General features: G+C 39.7%; 1 protein-coding gene across 1 annotated transcript in view; it reads right to left on the bottom strand.

Moving 5' to 3' along the window:
- pigg (phosphatidylinositol glycan anchor biosynthesis class G (EMM blood group)) overlaps nt 1-19,202 on the bottom strand; it is an 88,587-nt gene that overhangs the window by 45,906 nt on the left and 23,479 nt on the right. Inside the window, exons 5-8 of the mRNA XM_080466115.1 lie at nt 17,393-17,531; nt 10,564-10,776; nt 2,626-2,843; nt 1,676-1,960 (exon numbers count right to left, since the gene is read on the bottom strand). Of these exons, the coding sequence (XP_080322241.1) occupies nt 1,676-1,960; nt 2,626-2,843; nt 10,564-10,776; nt 17,393-17,531 (855 nt within the window). The remainder of the gene's footprint in view (nt 1-1,675; nt 1,961-2,625; nt 2,844-10,563; nt 10,777-17,392; nt 17,532-19,202) is intronic.

Below are 19,202 nucleotides of genomic sequence, written 5' to 3'. Positions count from 1 at the left end.
TTATTATGAAATTACAGCGGAACACTTCACATGACGACACACTCAAAATACTCAAAGTATGAAAACGAGTGTGTGAGGTAAAAAGTGCATCATCACATGCCAATTAAACAGTGAAATCTCTAGTGAAGTAGGATAAAACTGACCGAAATCACACATATTATACCATTTCAAGTTACAGAGATCTCCAAATGGACTTTGGTCTCCTTTAAATATCCTCTTGAGTGCGATTGCCATCCAACACAATGTGCTATTTATACAACAAGTACACTAAATATGACTTACTAGACAGGGTGTATGTTTGAAAACAGATACTGTCACCAAAGCACTTAAGACCTGATTTATTAAGTATTTTCTGTGTATAGAGCACATACGCAAGCACAGTATTTCACCTTTGTTGATATGAAGCTAAAACCACTAAATGGGAATATGGATGCTGTAGTAAAACAAAGTGGGCTATCAATTCTAGAAAAATAACACTCATCTCGTTAACTATTGCACAATTACCTTATGCCCCTACTTTTGAAGATTTCCCTCTATTTCCAATTGTCAGTTTAGAAGAAAACAAAGAGAAGTTACAAAATATGATCTGATAAAGGATCGAACAAAAAGCTCTCATATTTCACCATTAAACAATAACAGCGTATTGCATTTTCCTTTACAACCATGACCTTCATAATGGACCTACAATTTTAATGTCCCATCAAACAAGACTGTTTATGATTAATAGCACAACTTTTTGCTGGGTAAAGGACATGCTCTAAATAACTGCAGACACACAAACATCTGTACAAATGGGATTCTGATTGACAGTGACATTTCTTAAAACAGAGAAATGAAGTTGGGATTATAAAGTTGCATTTAAAACTAATAAATAATGCTAAAAGGGTGGTGAGTTTCAGGAAGGTTTTGTCAGAAAAAAAATTTAAAACATCAGCTGCTATTATTAGTAAAGTTGCGGATTTTGAGAAATAAAGTCTTGCTTCCATTTCCATGACTCTCAACTTCAGTGTTCAGGGAGATGATTGTCATTTTCAAGTGTTTTGTCATTCCACAATATAATTTCTTTACCTAAAACGACTCCCTACTTATTAGCGGATTGTTTTCCTGTGCCATGCTGCAGAATAATTACAGAGTAATTAAGGTGGCTGTCTGCAATTTTCGATTACAAACATGACAAGGTGAGTACAGGGCCGGCCACTGTAGGATGAATATAAATGTCGCCTATCATCTGACATCGACTAACAGACACGGCTCTTTTGGCTGAGGCAACTTCTCAAGAATATCAACTGACATTTTTTATTCTGAGGCCTTTGTTTCACAAGACAATCAAGTGATTTAAAGCAACATTAGAAAGACTTCTCTGTCTTCGCTGAATCACAAAACAGATGTAGAAAAGACACGTTGGTGACTTTATTTTAGCAGTTCTGTGCTCATATATATATAATCGGAGGCCCTCAAAGGTAATGTTTCTAAACCCATAGGAAGTAAAGAATTACACCACAAGAGGAAAATCTATCTCCGAACAAGAGTGAACCTTATATTCAGAGAAAGATGGATCTCCTGACATTACATTGCATGTTATCCCCGGTTCTTTAGATTTGCTTTGAAGCTATAAGAGATCAGATCAACGTGTCTGCCACATCTGTTTGTGGTATATTTGGAAGTTGTTACTCACCTTCCCAAGAATCTTTGGCCCCAGGGGAAGCCTCCGTGTTGCTATGGAGACCAGAATACAAAACATTGCCGAGGAGAAGGCAATGGCGGCGAACACCAGGCCCCAGGAGAGGCTGCAGAAGTAACAGGAGCTCTCGGCAGAAGTGCACACCAACACGTGCACTGAGGCGAGAAGCAGGCACAGGAGGTAGAAAGGCAGGGAGAGCAGGGCTGAGAGGATGGGGAGGTCCACCGCCGCCGTGCCGCTGAGGGCTTCAGGCATAGCCAGCAGTAAGATCAACAGGAGCTGAAAGGGCAAGGGGGCCTTTTTAAACCATTTGTTTAAACCTATCAATGAAGCCATTACGACCACAGACACATACAGGTGGGAGCTGTGTTCATTTCACACAAAGTGACATGTCCACGGAGTTCTGTATTAGTAATAATGACTAGTCATCATTCTCGCTGAGTGTGTGGCACTTTGCAGTTCATCTATCAATGTGGAAAGTTTCTAATATGAAACCGCATGGTATGAAGTCTGGCGTGGCACAGTGCTGTGGTGGTCAGCAGAATTAACAGATTTGATTTCAGGCTTTGTGAACTTTGCATCCTCTTTATGTGGTTGATTAACCTTTGGCGTAGCCCTGCCCCCAAACGTAAATGAACCAACTGCATTTAACTAGCAACTACCCAGACTCGGACAAACATTCTCAGGTCCGTAGAGAATCATTACAGTTGGCGACAGTTTTGTTATTTTCTGGGCCATTTAAGTCATTTAAGACAACAAAATGGTCAAACATTGTGCCTGGGGCACGTGCAACAGCGATACGATGATTTGCATTTTGACTTGTTTCACTTTGTTAAGCGCCTATTGTACTTTCACAAGTGTGTATTTTATTGAAGAGCTGGTTATACCTGACACAGATTATCTGCTGATAATGGCTTTATTTCAAATGAGGGGAAAGCACTCACCTGAAACACAAACACCATCCCTGCGATCATGGAGTACATGTCGTACTTTCCCAGCTGCTTGCTGAGAGCAGAGCTCATGGCAGCAAGAGCCTCCAGGTACTGCTTCAGGACCTTCTTGCCCATGTTGGTCAGTACTTCTGAGGTGTTTCCTTCTAGGTAGAGCTTCATCCAGTTCCCATGAGCCTTTTCTGCTACACGAAACTGCTCAAAGCCGGCCTCTGGATTGAGAGAAGAAGAAAGCACAGGACTATTTAATCCATGAAGACCTGGAGAAACACAAATGCAGCTCTATCCTCCAGCATGTGTTTACATGTTTTAAAAAAATCTGGCATCTGGATAAATACTTGAGGGAAAAGAAGAAAGTATGTCACATCCTGTTCTTAAGAAACATTGTCAGGAAGAGGGAGAGATGTTTCTTCAGGTCATTATGGGTAAATGTACAAAGAGGAATGAAGAAGCAATACGTCTTTCGTCACAACAACATTAATGACTGAATCAAAACAGAAGCTCATAGCCTGAAGTCTCCTCATGACAAGGTCGCTGTTACTGTCAGTACATTCACACCAACGTCGAACCTGAGAATCAATTGCAGCTGGGAAAACTTCCCAATTTCACTTCATTTGGTTTGAAAACACACTGGAGGCTAAAACACATCGCAGAGCGAAGGAACCAAACCAGGTCTATGAGGCGGATGGACCACCTTGTTTTATCATTTGTCGAGGTTGTGAAGGACGGTGTGTCACTTTGTGCTCTGTTCTTTCTAATCTGTTGTAATGTGGGATGACTGTCTTCATCTTCTTGTCCCCCCATTTTGATGAAGTCAAGTCCCTCAGCTTAAAATACATCTTAACACACATTGTAAACTAAAAAGTCAAGAGGGATTTTTTTTTGTTTTTCAAGCTGGTTTCAATCATTGGAACAACGTGAAGTAATGGAAACTATGTTGAACAGTAGTTTTGTCCACAGGACCCTTCAGGCGATAAACTGAGTGACTCTTGCATCGATCTGTTCAATAATAAAGTTAGGATGACTTATAAGGCATTACTTTTTTAATCCTTTTCTTTTTGTCTTTTGAGGGTGAAACTTTTTATTCCCATTATTTCTGCAGTTTCATTTGGATAGGAGAAGTACTCTAACAGTTTTTTGAATGTCAAAAGGAAAAGTCCATTCACTGCACCTGATTTGTGTATGAGTTTAAGTACTACTTCATAAGTTTGACCATGTTGACCAACACAATTGTCTTGATTGCGACCATTTTTTAACAGGACAATAAAGTTTCTCTCTAAAGTTGCAAACTGAAAATAAATATTCTAATGATGAAACAAAGTTTAGCATTTCCTGAAGAGAGTTTTATTTTGCTTAATGTTACAGGATTGTATCGTCAACAAGAATATAAAAAAAAAAAATACACCTGAATATTGCAAAATAACATTTATAATCCAAAGAAACAGTAACATTTTTAATTGATTGATTTCTTTCCATGATATATATTTTTACATCTTCAGTGAAAAAGTTGTTGTGAGCTAGGTGTGCTAATAATGGAAAGTGTGTCTTTCCATTATTAGCACACCTAGCTCACAACAGCAGCCATGTTTAGCATTGGGAACCTAAAAAAAATAATGTGTTTAAATCTAACATTTCAAACCTGACAGGTACTACTAAAAGTCTTACTCCACAATACCAAAAGAACTGCCAAAAAATCTGAGATCTGAAGCAACCGTAATGCACTATCAGTTTGACTTCCTTTCGAATCCACTTCTTTTCTAGAAGAAATAGACGAGGATGAGGTTCAACACTGTCACCTAGTGGCTGAAAGGCACACTTGTGTTTTGCTTAGCTTAAGGCCGACTGACAAAGCAAGTGTCTCATTTTCTGACCACAAAACATTTATGTGGTGGAATGATGAACCTGCAAAGGACAAGACAAGACAAGACAAGACCTGACCTGACCTGACCTGACCTGGCCTGACCTGGCCTGACCTGACCTGACCAGTTGAGTAAAGGCCTTCCTATCTGCAGACCTTGCGCAGGCCACTCGGAGTTCACTTCCATATGCGTTCCATAACATAACGTAACGATCCCGAAAATATGTCCACTTCTGCTGCCCGGCGTTGTCCACCTTTTCCTGAAGTATTTTATGTTTCAGTTCAGGAGTTCTGAGCCATCTGGCTCTTTATTTGCTTTTAAATTGTGATTGTTCAGACTGGGAGAGTGCCCAGTAGGCTCTGACGCCTGCAGAGTCAGCACGCACAGATCGCGCGGTCACAAATATTTGGGCTGCGCGGTCGACCGCAGAGAGGTCGGTGCGCACCCTAGCGCACGGGGGCGGTGACGATTTTGACGTCACACGCACCTTGCGGAGAGAATGGGAAGGCCTTTGCTGCACACTACTATGCGATGCCATTTAATCTCATAGCAGCATGGAGAAACAAAATGCAGCATATGAATAAGCTACATTAAATAAAATACATTGTAGTAATTTCTGAAAGAAATACTCGTATTCTATCACCAACAAGCAAATATCTGACTGGTTCCAGATTCACTCTGAAGCAGTGATCCCAGGCCTATATCCAATGCCACTATTGATTATATTAAAATGGTAAGACAAATCAAGACTCCGGGAAGTGTATATGTGCATAGTGTATTGTGGTAATGCTCTCACAGAGTCCCAATCTCAACACCAGGTCTGTCTGGGATTATGAGAAGAGACAGAAGAGTATGAGCCTACATCTACAGAAGATCTGTGCTTACTTCCTAATTGCGTTTCAGACAAACTTCACAGACGAGTTCGATTCAAAGGAGTTATTTCATTTTGGTCACACTGTTTTTGACAGCATGAGTTTGCCTTTTTCATGCACACATGGCTAAAGTTGAATCCACACGCAGAACTTCCAAGTTCTGTTGTTTGCTGGATCAAAAAAGGGAAAAAAAGAAAAAATGTGAAAGGCAACAGGATGCCTTTGTCTCTCTTCAGAAAAAAAATCCTCCTCAGCCTGCATCCCACGCTGCTCTGTTTCATCATGACGAAAACACAGGCCCTCACTAACAGTTTACTTCCTCATGAATGAGACTTGAGTAATCCCATTCACGACTTCATCAATCACTCTGATGCATGTTAGATATTTTTTTAAGGGGGAAATCTATCAAATGTCAGTGTTTTCTCTTTCCCATGTGTTCTTGTGTCAATAATGTCCCCCTAATTGAAAAGACAAAACGCCTCTAGTAGAACCATTTAGTCTTGAAGAAAGCTACGTGCAATTTCTCAGGGTGCTAACTATAGCAGGTCTATGACTCACAGCCATGTTTACTCAAGGAAGATAAAATGATGTCCCCATTCATTTCACTTCAGCACTTTAGGAGCCTGTTCAAGGACAAAGCAATGCGGAGGTTTGATTTGCGGTACACATCAGTGAAATACACACACACACACACACACACACACACACACACACACACACACACACACACACACACACACACACACACACACACACACACACACACACACACACACACACACACACACACACACACACACACACACACACACACACACACACACACACACACACACACACACACACACACACACACACAACCCCAAAAACAATATTTTGCAGTGTAACACCTATCTCAGCAGCCTAGGCGGAGAGGTGATGAATAGTGACTAAGGCTTCGCCAGACAGAGGGGTTGGTAGAAATATTAGTACCTTAAGCCATACGCATGAATCACATAATATCGATGGCCCTGGCCATGTTTCATCTGTCTGAAAGTTGGGGGATTGGTTAATGGCCCTCCAAGATGCCTGAGGTTAGAGGCACAAGAGAAACATGATATGAAAATTGAAGCCAGGTAGACAGATAGAGAAGGAGGCAGAACAAGGTTGTTCAAACATTGTCACGAGAGACAAACTTCTAAAAATTTGCAGATTTTGGGGCATTAAAAAAAAAGAAAGAAAGAAAGACTGCATAACAATGACAAAATCAGAAAATATTCAACCGGAGCATCGTAAAAACTAGTTTCCAGGGAAGTGAATTTAGTGATGAAACATATTTGAATACTGAAATCAGAAGCATTTCTCTTCACCCTGAGAGTTCTTTAACAGGTGACCCCAACATGTGTCCAGAAGACATACTCCTAAAAATATATTCCCCGCAGAGACTGTTACCTTCAAGTGCATAACAGCTCCGTGATTACCTGAGAAGACAGATTAAAAAATAAAAAATAAGACAAAAAAAACACAACACATCCAAATGTAGGTCTGCTGAAATAATTTCCATTTCACCCCATCGCTATGGAAACCAGGGACCGAAATAGAGCGGGAAATGTACTGTCGATGCGGTAAGTTTAGTAATGTGACAGGAAGTAGTTTGTTTAAAAAAAAAAAAAATACAATAAAACAAAGAAGCAACATTTTGGTATTGCTCAGCAGTCTGTGTGGATATGATGGGTTTTATATTCCAGCATAAGATATGCATGACAACACGTCTACAATATGCTTTGTGCTGAGAAACAACAGTTGGGAGAGCATTCAGATGTGTGTGGGCCTACCGATGAGCTGCGCTTCAGGCTGGATGTTAATCTTCAGTCCAAACGAATCAACAATATAAACAATGAGAATTTCCATGGAACGTCTAACTTTTAATTATTCACACCATTACAATTTCTGACATATCTTAAGCTTGCAATTTATTACTTGTGTTGTACACACTCTATAATGAATTTGTGGCCGTAAATGAACATCACCTTGCTTTCATATAAGCAGTTTGCATGTTCATAAATCATCTCAGCTTTTTTTTTTTTATCCCTTTCTCCTAACATAAGATAACAGGTGTTATGTTCAGTTCACATGACTGCTGGAAATATAGTCCCCCTGTGAAAGCACATGCATATCAAAATGCCAGATTTTATTAATAACTGATGAACTCAAACCGCCCGAAAGAACATCTGTGTGCCATCTGACTTCCAAATAACTCATGTATCTTCAGCTTAACTAAAACACTGAATCAGTCACTAGACTGAGGCACACAATGTACATAGCTATACAATATGTTTTAGTAAGTGGTAAAGTAATTCCACTATTTTTTAAGGAGTGAATAGAAACTGTAATCAACAACGGCCCCAACGAGTGGCCCAACATGAAAACTACATTGTTTTCAGTGTTTCTGCTGTTTCCGTGGAAACATGCAGTTTTTAAAACCTTGCCATGTAAACGCGAAAGTTTTCTGAAATGAAGATGCAAAAAAGATGCGTTTTCACTTGAGATGTCGTCTAAACGAGGCCTAAGTTAAAAGCCAAGTGCGAGCATGAGAAGAGTCAGCTCTTTATTGCCTACAGATTCCAACAGCCATTTACAATAATATCTCATAATGTGAAAAACAGGAAGTTCAGCCAGCAAACACTATATCCCAAGCATCACAAAAGAAGGTGAACGTGAAAGAACCGGACGTCCACGCCAAAACGTCAGAGATGAAACAATGTTTAACAAAAACACAATTGGGAAGTACGTGTTGATGCTCCATGTAAATGAAGCGTGGCATTAAAAGTCAATAGAAACATCACCTGGGAATCATGACTATGCACAATTTCCCGAGCAATCCATCTGTCGCTGTACAGCTGATTCAGCTTGAGACAAAGAGCGGAGCAATGAAAAAGACTCCTCACTTTCAGAGTTTCATCCATTTATCCAATCGTCTCTTAACTAGTCCTTCATTTCTAAAATACCCGCCCACATAGAAAAATGCAAAGCGTCACTGAAGTTATTCTGCTTTTTCCCCGTTGATCAGATCATTTTCATAACCTTCTCACTACACGTTGTGTTTGGTCAGCATTTAAAAAATAATTTAGGTCGACAGTCAGACTGATTCTATTAAAAGATACTAACAAAAAACAAACATCTTTGTAACTTTCTGCAAAACTGTCTCATGTCAAAGCACTTGTGTCGGTGCCTTGCTGCCCATCTCAGTGCGGCTCATCTAGAAAGAGCATACTAATTGCTTCTGACTGATCAAACATTAGCAGTGGCGGCCTAATTGCTGCCACCGGTGTATCTAATGTTTGTTGAGCGGAAGGACGGCGACGTGACGGCGGTGGGAGAGGGACAGAGACGCATCGGAGCTCGAGGCTTGAAGATGGATAACTCAGACAAACACTGTGACCCCGAGACATAAGCAGGGAGCAACACTATGTGGGGATATATGTGCATGCATTTGCAACAATAGCAGGTAGTGGTAACGTTCAAGATCAGACCACACTCTCAAAGTCTCCTTTTTACATACTTGGAAGAAGGTTTATTTATGTCGTCATGTTTCTGCAAACGCTCATTTGATCATCGGCAAACACGCTGCAGTCAAAACCCTGAAGAGGATTACATAACCTTGAGATCTGAAAACTGTCATTAGGCACAATAAAACAATCTTTTCATACGTGCATATTTTCCCACCCGAGACTTGTTGAAATGTGCATTTCTGAAGTCTGTGTTTCTGCTGAAGATTATGGAATCAATGCTCTTTAATAAGCGGAATCTTTTGAACTCGTGAGATGACTCTGTCCTCATTTGAATCACACTGCTGCAGGTTAAATGCTGTGAGAAGCTGCTTTGATCCGCTCAACAACACAGAGATAAGACTGAGAGCAAACCATTACTGAGATCTTAAGTCTGTACCATCTGTGATTCTTAGAATCAATTCTGTGAGGTAGGATGCAATTAGGACAGTGGAATACTGACACCATTAGTCGCTGTTAGTATAAGGTAAATCTTGAAGTGACGTTGTCTGATTTGACCACTTTATAGAAGTGACCACATTTTTTTTCTTACTTTTATTAAACCTTATTATCTTTTTACACACGCTGCAGAGCTCCAACAATGATACTTATGTCCATGTGAAAAAAGTAAAAAGCTCCATTTTTAGTCTCTATCAACTCTTCAGGGAAACGTGTTTCTTTTGCTGCTAAATACTGCACGAGTTTAACAGTAAATGTGACTTGCTGTCTGTTGTGACAGGTTTTTCACTAAATATAGCGTATGTAACACATTAAAAATTAAAGTGAACTGATAGATTGTGCGCAGAATAAAATCAACGAGCTAAGAGATGCTTTAGTGGGTTGATATTCAATGCAGAAAAGTCCATACTAGAAATAAGTCGAATATTCTGATAACTGATCAAACTTTACTTTTTTAGACTTCAAAAAATCAGTTAATGGAGCAAGCAAAATGTGCTCGCTGTGTATTAATAAAACTATCATAATCTAGGTTCCTTAGAACTGCTATTTGTCTTAAAACTAGAAAGAAAATAAACGGAAAATCTGCATTTTCATGCTGGTATTTTAAAACGCCCATAACTATATCCAATTTGATCTGAAAGGAGAGTCTGTGCATATGTGCATAACACTTTCAAGAAACGACTCACGTCCATTACAATCTTTCTTTTCATCTGATCATGGTGATACGTAGATGTTACAGCTGTACATGACGCTGTGGCCAATGAGTGAACATGAAAATGAGCTCATACATATACGATCGTGTGTGTTATTAAAGGGAGCGAGAGAAAAAGAAAGAGAAAGAGAGAGAGAAATCAAACAGAACTGCATAAAATATAAAAAATACAAAGTAAAATAAATTAATGCAGTAATAATTAAACACACCCCCGACAGCACAGCCGACATTAGTTTTGGGAGAAGCTTGATGACAGAAACTGACTCAGAGACTTTGATGGTGCTACCACCTTCATGTGGACTCTAATTCACATGAGGTGAGAAACCAAAATGTTTATCTTTTTAAAGTAGTAAACTAACCCTTAAATTCTTCCCCATAGGCACACTGCAAAGTGCATGAAAGTATATATAACCAGGCAGGAAACCATGCAGCATAATGATGAGACCACCTGTCAGACGCGGCCCTCTCTCTCAGAAGTTGAACTCTATGAAATTGTAACCCACCTTTCTCGTAGTCAGGCACGCTGTCTTTGAGCAGGCAGCTGAGCTGGTGGCCATTGAGATGCAGGAAGCGCAGCTGATCTCGGAGCGAGGTTTCCTCCAAGACGCCAGGGATGACGCGGCCCACACTGTTCTGAGATATGGGCAGACCGAGTCCCAGGGCCAGGGTCGGAGTCAGGTCGACCTGCTCCACCACACCAGGTTTCTCCATTCCCACTGACAGCACAGAGCCAAAAAACACAAGGCAAAGACAATGAGAACCACTACACCTCCGACATAAGGAAATAAAAGAAAGACAGATACTATAAGTACATGTCTTTTAAATGTTGGATTTAAGCAGAAAGTTTGATCTTCACTGTTCCCGCACTCCGATGTCTTCATAGAAAATATCTCAATGAATCAGTTCAACTCCAATCTGCTGATCTATCAGGTCATTCCAAAAATATTCCAAAGTTAAAACGCATTTCTTCCTGATTGTCGCTGTGTTTAAAATCCCACAGTGTCAGACACAGAAAATGGAAAAGCTTTCAAAGAGTCGGCGAGTGCTGAATCGCAATCGCCTTCCATCAATCAGCAATAGCGGGGAGCAAAATTGATATTTATTTATAAGAACAAAAGTCACATTTTATTACTTCAATTTCAGTTCCCAGACAAAAGCTATTTTCATGATAGACACACAGAAATTGTTCGATTTTTTTTTTTTTTCATACCGTCTGTTTTGAGAGGATTTTTCGCTTCTCATTATAAGAGTCTGCGTCAAACAATCTCGCAACACTTGTCAGGATAAATCTGAAAAACGGAAGTCCTTCGGCTTAAGCCGTAAACCCAACGCAAACAGAAACACAGAGATATCAGATTCTCGTTGCTTGGCACTTATAGATAGTGAGGGAGATATTCTACTGTTGTATATTGCTCTAATCACAGGAGCTTCTGCGTCTTATTGCCGCTGTTCCTCCTTTTCCCTTCAGGACAGTCAAACAGCGGGCACAGAAAAACAGACGGAGTGCGAGGGAAGGTCTTCAGCAATTATCCACAGCTAAGTACCTCAGCACTATCAGCTTTAGTATGAATCAGAATGGATTTACAAGTGATATTTATATATATAAAGCTGAGGCGACAAGACAGCAAGCCACTTGTAGTGTACCCTGTTTGAAAACGTATACATTCAAAGTTTTAAATCTAGTTGAAGCTCAGAAAAGGTAGGCACTGTGATAGAGTGGTTAGCACTTAATCTGACCTTGAGTTTACAATGCAGAGTTTACATGTTTGAAGTGAAAATTCATAGTTTTTGCATTTTTATTTCAGAATAGTTTTGCGTTCACGCCGCAACAGAGCATACCATCAGTCAAAGAAAGCCGAAGATCATCTGACAATAACCAGGTGTAATCAGGGAAAGAAAAGGAGCATGCACACAAATAAACCACACATGGACATTCATTCATTTTCTCCCGCTTATCCGATTCCGGGTCGCGGGAGTGGCAGTCTGAGCACTGGCACCCAGATCACATTGCACCGATTAAGAACCTTCCTGCAGGTGATGAGCCCACTGGAAGGTGGCGCCCAGCGTGGGACACGAACCCACTACCTTGAGATTGAAAGTCTCTGCTCTACCAACTGAGCTAGCCGGGGGCTCAAACATGGACAAAAAACTAAAAGCCAATAGACTATCTAACACAAGGACATTATAAGCCCAAACATAAACATTGACAGTAACATGGGTAAGACACCCATTAAACCAGGACAATTACAACACGGCAAAATCTGACACTTAGAACCCATTTACGCATCGTTGGGCGTTTTCGTTTCTAAAAAGTGTCACGTTTACATGGCAACATTTTGAAAACGATGTCCAGTTCCACAAAAATGGCAGAAAAGCTGAAAATGATGTCGTTTTTGTGTGTGTGTTTGGACACTAGTGAGTGCTGTTTTTGTAATGAAACCACACACACATGCACACAGAGAGCAATACATGATAAATATGGTATGGGAGTCATGACACTCTGGAGGCCACCATTGTTGTCATTGTCCATCTACTCAAGCTTGTGCAGAAGAACTATTTACTATGGCTGTGGTGCGCATGCGTAATAGCAGCCTTTTCAAGAAGTTGCAGTTTTCTGCATTTATACTCAATACTCAACAAAAGTCTTTAATTTTCTTGAAAACGTTGTCGTGCAAACCGAGACCGAAAATTCAATACAAATTTGGAGTTTCAACTTGAAACGTTGCACAACCAGGGCCTAAGATCCACTTGACAATCACTTAAATAAAGCTGATATACCAGGTGAATAAATAGAAGCTGCAAAGATAATCCTCATAATTGTTGTTGTATAATCAGCCATCAATATGAGATTACTCCCTACATGCAAATCAGCTATAACAAGCAAAGAGAAAGCAAAAAAAAAAAAAAGAATAATCACATCATCATTATGTTCTACGTGGATTTAATTTTCAAAGCTTTCCTTGTGTCAAATATTTTTATATTGACACTTGGCTTCTTGTGGGGAGCTTCTGCAAGCACAAACAGAGAGTGGGAGTCTTTTCCCAGACTGCGCCTGAGTGAAGTTTTCAGATTGCAATAATGAACTATACTGGTGTAGAATATATCTGCAAAAGAACAATACAGCTCACTCGGGTATGGAGCTGGCCTATCGCAGAAGAACGGGACAAAACCCACAGCTATGAGCTGGTTTGGTAATTGGGAGTCGATGAAACAAGTCGGGGAATTATGAATGTTCTAATACAAATACACTTTGCTCTGTTAAACTAAGAGTTATGCAAGATGATACCATGAACCTACCAAATTATATAGGATTGATCAAGTGTGTTACTAAGAAATAAATGTTGAAAAGTTGCTGTAATCATGAGCAAAGCTCATGAGGATTTGTTGTCAATTTGGAACATTTTCAGACCACCTCTCAGAGAAAATCGATGTTTTACCAAATGCTAATCCCACATCAACTGCACATAAAATTGTATTTGTTTCTCCCTTTGTAGTTGCACAACATAGCGATTTGGGCCCCGACAAGAAGCTTAGGAGTAATCACAGTACACATGCCTGTGCCGCTGCGTCCAAGCGAACCTCTTCAGAGTAAAACGACTTCATACCGAGCCGAGTTTGGCTCACACACACACACACACACGCACACGCGCGCGCACACACACACACACACACACACACACACACACACACACACACACACACACACACACACACACACACACACACACACACACACACACACACACACACACACACACACACACACACACACACACACACACACACACACACACACACACACACACACACACACACACACACACACACACACACACACACCGCTGAGCGACTCCCTTTCTGGCAGAGCAGACGTATAATAACTCAGCTGAAGGATACACAAGCTGAATGCTGATTCATGGATGAGAAAACGACAGCTGATGATGATGCCATATGCACTCTGGTGTTGAGCTCGCTAAAATTATCACCCAGGTACCACGGATAGTGCCATTTTTGAAAGCTAGGACTGTAGAGAGGTTTTAGACCACAGGTCAGCCTTCTCAGTTGAGTCAACACTTCTCATGAGGTTTGAATATGACGCTTTCACATCCATGAAACAAGTACATAGTCATGAAAAGGTGTCAATTCAAAAACTTGTGTGTGTTTACCATCCTGTACAAGCTGCTATGGTAGTGTCTAAAGTTGCCACCGTGGGCAAAGATCCTCGTCAGCCAACCTTTTTTTAGAGCATTAGTTGTTTTCGCCTCAGCATTGTTTCTGGATATGCTTGAAAAAACTTAAAAGTAAAAAAAAAAAATAAATTATTGCGCCGAAGTACAAGCGTAATAGTAGCTGCATTTACATGGTCACCTTTTTATCAATCTGATTAAATTCTTTCAGATTCTAGGACCAGATTGTCCCGTTTTACATGAACACTGAATAATCAGAATGTTGCACCGGTTTTCAAGACCTGATTCATTTCATTGGATCAATCCCATAATGCTTTGCGATGTTTCGCTCAAGTGGCCTGCTGACTCAAGAGTCCCCCAACTTCTCATGGACCTGATTAAACCGGTCGCTATTGCAAACTATACGTCCGTCAAGCCTTTCATCTATTTTCAAATAAAGTTATAAATCTAGCAATTGATTAAATAAATACATAAAGTAGAAATCAATACTTTAAAGGAAATATCAATACATTGCAATACAATTATTTTTTTTTAATTCACTATAAATAACCTACTTGTTTTTTTTAAACTTTAAGTGTGATTCATTTCTTCACACCACATATTACACTTTTTATTATTCTATTTGTTATTCAGCTCATCAAAATATTGGTATGAGTTTATATTTTCTTCAAAGTTCAAAATAAAACTTTTTAAAATCTAATTTGCTTCAACTTTTTGGAGCATCTATTTGGACGACAAGGTCGTCCTCTCCGAATGATTTAAAAAAAACAAGCAAAAATGTTCAGAATTTTATCCTCTGAAACATATCGATTTGACCTGTAACAGCTAATGAATGGCTGAGGTCAAAAATATTTTCTGATTTGAAGTTATTCTTTCCTAATTTGTTGCTGTTCTTAGAAAACTTGCAGTCACACTAGAAAAGATGCAACAGCCATGCTACTGTGCTGTAGGTTGTTAGCGTTGGTATTGTATTGATTCCAAATGTTGTGTTTGAGTATAATAACACCCTTGCTTAATCAAAAATGTAAATAAAATAAATTGCTCCCACAACAACATAAAAAGCAATCACGTATAACCAGGGAAAACACTCGTTTGGTGGAGCACACGTGATGTTTCGGCTTCTCAGAATTAGAAAGCTTTTTTTTTTCGATGACAATTTCGGCGCATATGCAGTGAAGGTCAAAACTCTTTGACCGCATAAAAGAAATAAAGAAATAACTGAACGTGACAAATGGCCGTGGAGGCGAAAAAGAAATAAATAACAGGATTTTTAATACAGTGGCTGATTAAAGTGACATTACCTCTCAAGGTTTTCTTCGCAATGTCAATTAAAAGTGCTGCTGATCTGCGGCAGCGGGCCGCTTCCTTCGTGATGCATTTAAATTACAAAGTGAAGCTCAGGTGAACTCTGATCCACCGACATCATGTTCTAATGAAAACAGCAGGCAGGGGGGCTCGCTACTAATGACCCCTCAATTCTCCCTACCTCATACGTATATCACCAGCTACGCAAATAAAGCCACTGATTACAGTAACTGATGCATTAAAAACAACACATTCCCATGCCAACACATTTTAAATGTGTTAGAGAAACTGCAGAATAGAATAACTGGACGTACAACAAATTCAACAAAATCCAGCTAATATAGTCATTTAGAATAAACTACAAAAACAGCAAAACCAGTACTACACTGAAAAGACTAAAAAATATATGTTTAAAGGAATAAAGCTTATGTAATCATGAGTTTCCATGCACCAAAAAGGACTTAGTTTCTATTGTATATACGAATCAAAATTTAGTTTTTCCCATGCACAAATTCATGTACAAGTTCAGTCTTAATGTACCAATCAGGATTTTGTTTCTACTATATGTACCAATCAGACTTTGTTTGTACGTACGATTCAGGATTTAGTGTCTGTCCTATGTCCCAATCAGGATTTAGTTATGTGCCGATCAGGGTTTGGTTTCTACTTCATGTACCAATCAGAATTATATTGTACTGTGTGTTCCAATCAGGATTCGGTTTCTACTTTCTGTACCAATCAACATTTAGTTTCCATGTTCAGATATGAATTTGTTTCCAGCACCAATTAGAGTTTAGTTTCTATGTATCAATCAGAATTTAGTTTTAATGCACCATTCAGGATTTAGTTCCTACCGACACTGTTCGGGATTTTGTATTAGAGCACTATTCACATCTTCCTTTTTTTGAAAACCAGGATTTAGATTTAATGCACGGATTGGAATTTGGTTCCCACGTACCAGTCGGGACCGAAGTTAGATGTTGTGTTTGCAGACATGCAATGATTTAATTTTTGGAATATAATGTTGGACTTAAACCACTGAAAATAGGCTTAATCGCTTGGACTTTAACCAATAGGGAAAAAGGAAGGAAAAAAAAATAGACTGTGCATAAGACAGACATTCATGCTTTCATACCACTCTATCAAATCCCACACAGTCCACTTTATGTCAACACTGCTCATTTGAGGTTCAGGTCAGCAGTCGTTGGCACATCGAGTCATTTTCAGCCAAGAAATGAGAAGTTGATGAAAGAACATTTCATATTCTTCAAGTGACATTCAGATGACCAGCTGTGAATGAGTTCAACAATTCATTCAAATGGCTCTGAATGTATTTCACAGAACAAAACGCATAGTTTGCCATTTTCTCTTTTCGCCCTCCTGGGATTGGTAAAATGTTACAATTCCTCGACACAAGAACTCTATTCAAGCTGCCGCCAGACCACGAGGCACCAAGTGCTACCGAAAGCCACAAAATCCAAAACAACAACTCAACTGAACTGTAAATGATTAATTACCATGAATGGGCTCCTAAAAAAGAAGAAAAAAAAAAAAAAGGCTGTGCGAAGTTGATGTTAAAAATAGCCATAGCTGAGAATGAAGTAATTATCACAGTCACACGTTCACACTCAGCTACATTCATCAGAGTGACAAGAAAGTTGTGGTCAGGAGTTTGGATTTGCATTTATGACACTCCTCTCAGCCCTGAAATGAATTGAGCGTCATGTGTAAAAAAAGATTCAAGTTACTTGATTGTGTTTGTCATAAAATCTTTAGAGCAGCAGACAGAGACGCCGCGAGACGAGAATCCCTCCTAGTTAATGGCCACGCTGCTGTTTACCTTTTCTTTTAAAGGCCGGGCTGATGAGTACCAGAGGCGTATTGACTTCTGGCTCTGAGGAGCCTCCGTGGCTGCCAGTCTCCGACATACCGTGGTCTCCACACAGCACTAGCAGGTAGGGCAACGACCCCTCTGCCTCCTGAGAGGGAAGCAAACACCAAGGTTAATGGACTCCCACCGCATGCACCGATACGGGAGGGCAAACCTCAAAGCTCTGAGATGTGAATTATTCAAGCCTGAAACTAAATGCTTCATGTGTCAGTAGACCCAATGAGACAGTGAAACCAGGAAAAAGGAAAAAAAATAAATAAATCACAGCAATTGTTTGAAAATGAAAGCATGTGGGTAATGGCTCTGTTCTTCAGATATTTTCTAAGGTGGATATGAAGGAGACGTTCAAGTGCAGCACAATTAAAATATATTAAATCATTGTTTCTGAAAGGGAAAGTCATGAGCAATGCTTCCTGGCACAGTTTGGTTTCATCTCTGCGCCGGGAAAAGTACCGTAAAAGACGGCAAACAAATACAAAGAGGGGGAAGCGTCTGTTGGGGATGACAGACTTTGATCAGTCTCGGTTTCTTCCCTAAGTGATTCCCTTTCAACTCCACTTGCAAGAACGTACCGTTGGCTATGAATTCAACAGGGAGGCTTCATGAGTCAGAGCGGTGAGGGCCGATTTTTAAAAAGCACAAATACTGATGTTAACAAAACAAAATCCGAATGCTAGCAGATTACCATAATCTCAAAAGGTTTCAGAGACACACACACACACACACACACACACACACACACACACACACACACACACACACACACACACACACACACACACACACACACACACACGGCAAGTTTGGTTACATTCACGTCAGTTATTGATAGTATAATGCAAAAATTCATAAAAAGCTGAGCTAAACAAAAAAGGTGTTTTTCAAGGACTTATTAGTGAAAATAATGACTCTTATATCTAATAAATTACACAATGTTGGGTTTTTAACCTGGTTTTGAGCTTACTCCCGGTCACTGTATCAGAGCACCAGATGGAGGCTTTTAACTTAAAAGAATGAAAATATTTCCGATAAAAAAATGCAGTACCATATTTGATCATATGTACATTGTTGGGAAAGACATTGAACCTCAGTCTGACCCACATGTTGAGTATCTTGGATGGAAGATGTCACTTTCCAGAGTTACACATAGCACAATCTTACTACTTGAGAAGTTTTAAGGTGCTTTTATTTGACGCGTCACATTCACCCCTTCACACACACACGCCTCAATGGTGACGATTTCCATGAAAAGTATTGTTAAATTGTCACTGAAAATCACAGAGAATTTACTCACATTTCAAGGTCGTTTGGAGCAGTTAATCATTGTCAAAAATGTGCAATTTTGGTCAATGCAACAGTTTCTAACAGAACCCATTTTTATGTCAACATGTTTTTATTTCAACATTTTGAAAACGCTGTCGCTGAAAATTATGTAGTTAGCATGGCAAACCACGTGTTGATGCTGTTGGTTGTTTTTGTAAAGAAACCACACACAAATGTGAGCAACAATACACTAATAACATTAATAAGTACAAAGATATTTGTACGGACTGACGACAAAGTTGGATTTTATCATTGTTATTACAGTGAGTCAACTATAAAACGAACAAGTCCCAACAAAATATGGACAGGGAGTCATGACACTCTGGAGGCAAACATTGCTATTATCCATCTAGTTGAGCATATGCAGAAGAATTATTTATTACCGCTGTGGTGCGCATGCGCAGCAGCAGCATTTCATAAAAGTTGCATTTTCCTC

Source organism: Lipophrys pholis (assembly GCF_963383615.2).
Source record: "Lipophrys pholis genome assembly, chromosome: 6".
In the NCBI taxonomy this organism is placed as follows: Eukaryota; Metazoa; Chordata; class Actinopteri; order Blenniiformes; family Blenniidae; genus Lipophrys; species Lipophrys pholis.
This window is presented reverse-complemented; position numbering and strand designations above follow the sequence as displayed.